The following is a 6,299-nucleotide window of genomic DNA, read 5'->3' on the forward strand; positions in this document are numbered from 1 at the left end:
CTTGTGGACTGTAATTGACTAATGCTGATGATATGAAGCCTCTTGAATGGGTAAACCGATTTGAATTATTAAAAGGAGCGACGAAAAATGTTGAGACCTTTGTCCACACATTTTTCGGTATTCGAAAAAGGGGATCGAAGGACTACTTGGCTTATTTGTTTTTTAATGTTTAACAAATATCCACCAACCATTGGACTGTTAGATTAAGAGCCAGCGACGGTTAGGCCTTCGTTATTTTATAAGAGCTGAAAATTGTTCTGTGCATGTCTGTCCAGAACTGGGTTAGATGTAGGTTAGAAGTCAGTGAATTGATCAGCCACACAACATTAAAACTTGTTACTGCCTCGGTTTTAGCATTCATAAATACTAATCACTACTAGGCCATCAAGCCAGTCAATCATCATTGGCAAATCACTAACTGTTCCGCCCCACTTCCGCACAACACCGCATCGAAGGATATGCACTCTTAAAAAGCCATTCTCCATACCTTTTAAACGTTTCTGCACGAATGGTTATCCAATAGTGTTCGTGCTAAACCTGAATATAATTACTACAAATTCCTATTTCAGTGTAATTGTGAATCGTATTCAGTTAATTACACTTCGTTCAGTAGTCTTGTTAACCTATTTATTTACTGTTCACAATTTACAAACAGAATGTGCCGAGTATTTATTATGCATATTTCACGTAATATAATTGTCACCCAGTTAAGGCTGCGTTTACACCAGAGATGTGCGAGGATGCGTAGCGAGGGATGTGTTTGTAGATAACTAATAAAATCGCTTTGTTTGGCCTCGGTCGGCACAGCTCTGGTGAAAACTGCCCAGCGGACATTCTCGTACGACACATTTCCATCGCACATCTCTGATGGAAACGCTGCCTTATAGACCGCAAAGAAAATAATTATGTGAATATGGCAATAAGCTTGCCATTTTATGAACTGTACATTTACAGTTTAGAATGTATATAAATGTAATTCAAACATACTATTTGTACAGTTTCTATTTGTATAGTAGATAACATAGTAATTTGAATCAGAGGTTACCCTTGTGTATTCCAACTAGTATTGTAAATTATAAATAAATAATAATATAAATAAACACCTCGGCACAACTCAAACGGTCCCAAAAACCCCAAAAGATGATAAAGAAGAAGAAGAAAAATACATTAATAAAAAAAAACAATGGTCCAGACAAGAAGTTCAGCGAAACGGCCCCAAGTTCCCGGCGGGTCTAGCAGCAGCACTGGCACTGACGGAAGCCAGCCTGCAGCTCGGCCCAGGGGTGCGAAGAATCCCCGGGAGGCGATCTCTACCCGTCAAACGACTATGGCAACGAATATGGAACCCGAAATGCAAAGTGATTCGGATAGAAATTTATTAACACCCTCACCATTTAGTTTATTTGAGTCCCCTAGCTCATCACCATTATTTAATCAGGCTTCATCTCGATCGAGTACCGTATCACCTTTACCTGAGGATGTTGTGCAGGTGGCTAATGCCACTGTATCTGCACCCGCCTCAGGTACAAACCGTGCGCGCAAAAGATGGACAGTAGATATGAACAAGTTTATCTGGCGTACGTACCTCATAGCCACAAAATTAAACACTAGCAAATTGTACCTAGATCATCTGCATCACGAGTTTACAGTTAAATACCCACAGATGGAAGCGTCAAGGCAGAGGCTAGGGGATCAGTGTAGAGCAATAATCAGGAATAAACTACTGCCACAGAATATTTTAGACGACATCAAAAATGATGTAACATTACTTTTACGACAAGCACAATCCGAGCCTGCTGCTCAATCACTTGTGTCTTTCCCTATCCCCAATACACAAGGACAGAGACGAAAGTGGACCACTGAATATAACGAATCTATTATTAGAAATTATTATAAAATAACAGAATTAGGAGAAAACCGATCCGCGTATAGACGGCCCTTTTATCAAGCAGTAGTAGGAGAATATCCTGAGCTATCTGAAGTAAGCGAGCAACGGATATCAGACCAATTGCGTGTAATTTTGAATAATAGAATGATCAGCGAACATAGGCTTGCCGAAATACGCGATGAAGTCGCAAATGGTCTTAGCTCGTGTCGTAGTAATGCAGAAAGTTCCTTAACAGCTGAAGAGGCACAACCCTCACGTAACTCGCTAGAGCCTACACCACAGGTATTAGAATCCCAACTGCATACATCGATGGAATTACAGGATATTAGATTAATATCAGATAATTTCGAAGATGACCAAATTAAAGACCAGTTTAAAACATCCTTCGAGAAGTTCCGAGACTCGGACCCCACCACGCGACCATATATTCCGAAACAAAAGACCTCTAGGAAGCAAGCTCAAATTCTTCAATACATTAATACCCACATACTACCTCATTACATAAAAGCGGATCAAAATTTTGAAACCACTCACACTATTATTTATTGTGCAGCGTACACTGCAGCTATATGTAATGGTACAAAAATCCGGGAAGGGGATTACCCTCCTACCCAAAATAAAAGGAGAGTGCCTGCCTGGCAGAGACGATTGCAGAAGAAGATATTAGATATTAGAAAAGACATTGCAAGAATGACAGAATATATTAAGGGTAATAGAAGTAATAGATTAATAAAATTAGTAGAAGTAATAAAGAATAAAAACCAAATACACTCACAACATGAAGTACCCAACACTAGCAATGAGCACTTTCTTGATACGCTGAAACAAAAACTTAATGCGGCAGCGAGCAGATTACAAAGGTACGTCAATTGCACACTTCGGAAGACACAAAACTCACAATTCTCTAAAAACCAGAAGCAGTTCTATAGAAATTTATCGATGAATACGCAACACTTTAGAACTCCTGAAAATATCGTACCAGCTGCCCCTAGTGATTTATTGCATGATTTCTGGTCCAGCGTATGGTCTGACCCTGTGCAACATAATTCAGATGCTGAATGGCTGCGGGCGAGCTGTAACTCCACAGACAAAATTACGCCTATGGAATACGATCACATACCACTTGATGTTTTTATGTATGTATTAAAGAAAGCGCATAATTGGAAAGCGCCCGGTAGTGATCGTATCCATAACTACTGGTATAAAAAGCTAACATCCATCCATCCCGTATTGTACAACCATATTAACAGCTTTATACAAACACCGGAATTAGTCCCTAGATTTGTTACGCAGGGCCTTACATTTATGATACCGAAAGACGCAGATTACCGGGATCCATCTAAATACCGTCCCATCACATGCTTGCAAACAGTATATAAAATTCTTACTGCCTGTATTGCCGAGTTGATATACAAGCACTCTACTAACAATAAAATCTTGGCAGAAGAGCAAAAAGGATGTCGTAAAGGCAGCCAAGGGTGCAAAGAACAACTGATTATCGACTCGGTTGCCATGAAGCATGCAATCGGTAGAAAAAAAGACATCAACACCATGTATGTAGATTACTGTAAAGCTTTTGACTCCGTACCCCATAGCTGGCTTCTGCATGTTCTTCGACATTACAAAGTAAACCACGTACTCATTCAATTCCTTTTAAACTCTATGCAACATTGGACTACAAAACTGAAGATTTTAGGTTGCCAGCAGATAGAAACCTCAGAAATCCCAATAAGACGTGGGATCTTCCAAGGTGACGCACTTAGCCCTCTGTGGTTTTGTTTAGCGTTAAACCCTTTGTCCCACATGTTAAATAGTTATGCGACTGGATTCGATATCATCACACCATCTAAAAAAGTAAACCTCACACATCTTATGTACATGGACGACATTAAGCTATACAGCAGCACTCCGCAGTCTCTACATCGTCTTGCTGATATTACACAAGCGTTCTCGAATGATATTCACATGAAATTTGGTATTGATAAATGTAAAACACTATCTGTAAAGGCAGGCCAAATAATTCCAAGTAGTTATATTTTAGATTCAGGCGAAACCGTTGAGCCTCTAGAACCCCATACAAGCTACAAATACCTAGGATTCCAGCAAGCCAGACAAATAAATCAAAAGGAAACAAAACAGGAACTTAGGCAGATATTTAAACATCGGCTCAACGCGTTGTTCCGATCGCAACTTAATTCGCGTAATGTATCTCAAGCGATAAACAGTTATGCAGTTCCTGTTCTGACATATTCTTTCGGCTTAATAAACTGGTCACAGAGTGATTTACTTAACCTGCAACGTATGATTAATACCTCGCTTACAACCCATCGAAAGCACCACCCTAGATCCTGTGTGCAAAGAATGACTCTCTCAAGGGATGAAGGCGGACGAGGTATTATAGACATAAGAAACTTGCACAACAAGCAGATTACTACACTTAGGAATTACTTTTATACGTACTCTGAACACTCCGCATTACATGAAACAGTTATTTTGGCAGACAAACACTATACCCCACTTAATCTCGTAGACAGAAACCCACAACGTAGCGAACGGATCACTGACGTAAGGGAAAAGATCGCCGCATGGCAGCAAAAGTCTCTACACGGGAGACATCGTCACGACCTGCAGCAACCATATGTCGATAAAGAAATGTCGAATGCATGGTTGCGGCGCGGCGTGGCGAACTCTTCCCAGAGACGGAAGCTTTCATGATGGCGATCCAGGACCAGGTTATTGATACCCGAAATTATCAAAAATATATTATAAGAAGCCCTAACTGTCCTAATGATCTATGCAGGCATTGTCACGCTAGTCCTGAAACGATCTTCAGCATGTCGATCCCTTGCTCAAAGTGACTACAAACATCGTCACGATCAAGTTGCTGCCATAATTCACCAACACCTTGCCCACAAATATAACTTTATACCAAAAAAAGATCCTTATTATAAGTATAAGCCAGATTCCATACTTGAAAACAGTAACTATAAAATTTACTGGGACAGGACGATTATAACAGATAAAACCATCCATTTCAATAGACCAGATATAACATTTCATAATAAAATCAGCAAAACCGTGTTCCTTATAGATATAGCAGTACCGAATACCCATAACCTACAGTCCACAATTTCGGAGAAATTGAGTAAATATCAAGACTTATCGATAGAATTAAAGCGTCAATGGCGTGCAGAAACCATCCACATTATCCCTATAGTAGTTTCAGCGACCGGTATTATTCCTAAGAGCCTGCAGAGATGCCTTGATGTGCTTGACGTGCCATCATATACACTAAACACGTTGCAAAAAGCGGTCATACTAAACACCTGCCGATTGACGCGCAAGTTTTTGACGACATCATCTGTCTCCGCAGGTTACACAACTAATTAAATATTAAGTCTTTTCGCATTTGACCACGGTCCGTGCGATAAGATAATTTTACCCCTTCAGAAGGGAGGAAATATAAATATAAAAAAATATAAATAATAATAAATGCGGACAACATCACATACATTGTTCTGAACCCAAAGTAAGTTGCTGAAGCACTTGTGTTATGGAATTCAGATACAACGAAGGTACCACAAACACCCAGACCCAAGACAATGTAGAAATGTGCATTTTTACATTGACCCGACCGGGGATCGAACCCGGGACCTCAGAGCTAGCGACACCTTGAAACCGGTGCATATGCCACTCGACCACGGAGGATATGCATTTGCAATGCAGGCACCTTAATTGTCTGTTTGTTACCGTTGGTATTGGGTACTTTGCCTGAAGCTACAACTTCGTAGTTACCACTTAGTGCAGTTAAATAAGTAAAGGAATAAAAAGGAATGAAAATAGTAAAATTACAAGTTAAAAGGTCACCAAAAAGACAGACAGTCCGTTACCATTTAACCTGACCTGCGTTTCGTCACCAGATGGTTTTCCCGCTTTTCTGTTGAAATTTTTCCTTGCCTTAAATCTCAGGGAGCCCGAGACCTTTTCCACGAATGCAAAACCGTGGAAATCGGTTCGTGCGTTCAGGGAGGAAAACCCGACTTATTTTTATATAGTAGATCTATATCTATCATACTAGCTGTTGCCCGCGACTTCGTTCCCGTGGGTAGAAGATATATGTTATGATTTATACTTGCCCTGTGTTTTCACATTTTCCATTGTACCTATCTTCGCTCATATTAGTCGCAGCGGTTTATAGCCTAAAGCCTTCCTCGATGAATGGTCTATTCAACACAAAAAGATTTTTTCAATTTGGACCAGTAGTTCCTGAGCGATCGCGTGATTAGCGCGTTCAAACAAACAAACTCTTCAGCTTTATATATTTGTATAGATTAAAATAATCATTCTTTTTACTTACTAAAACCACTATATTTGCTCACTTATCATTTTAACAGTTTCCTTGTAATCTCTT

At 39.9% G+C, this 6,299-nt stretch overlaps 1 protein-coding gene across 1 annotated transcript; it reads left to right on the plus strand.

The window, feature by feature from the left end:
• The first annotated feature begins 1,183 nt into the window (after positions 1-1,183).
• On the plus strand, positions 1,184-4,603 carry LOC113495889. The gene has a single exon (XM_026874885.1). The coding sequence runs from the start codon at positions 1,184-1,186 to the stop codon at positions 4,601-4,603; it is 3,420 nt and encodes a 1,139-aa protein (XP_026730686.1).
• Positions 4,604-6,299: the final 1,696 nt, after the last annotated feature.

This window comes from Trichoplusia ni, chromosome 7 (genome assembly GCF_003590095.1).
Source record: "Trichoplusia ni isolate ovarian cell line Hi5 chromosome 7, tn1, whole genome shotgun sequence".
NCBI classification, from domain to species: Eukaryota; Metazoa; Arthropoda; class Insecta; order Lepidoptera; family Noctuidae; genus Trichoplusia; species Trichoplusia ni.

Excerpts from the sequence above, each read along its gene's own strand:
- LOC113495889 (XM_026874885.1), top strand. The coding sequence starts at position 1,184 with ATGGTCCAGACAAGAAGTTCAGCGAAACGGCCCCAAGTTCCCGGCGGG.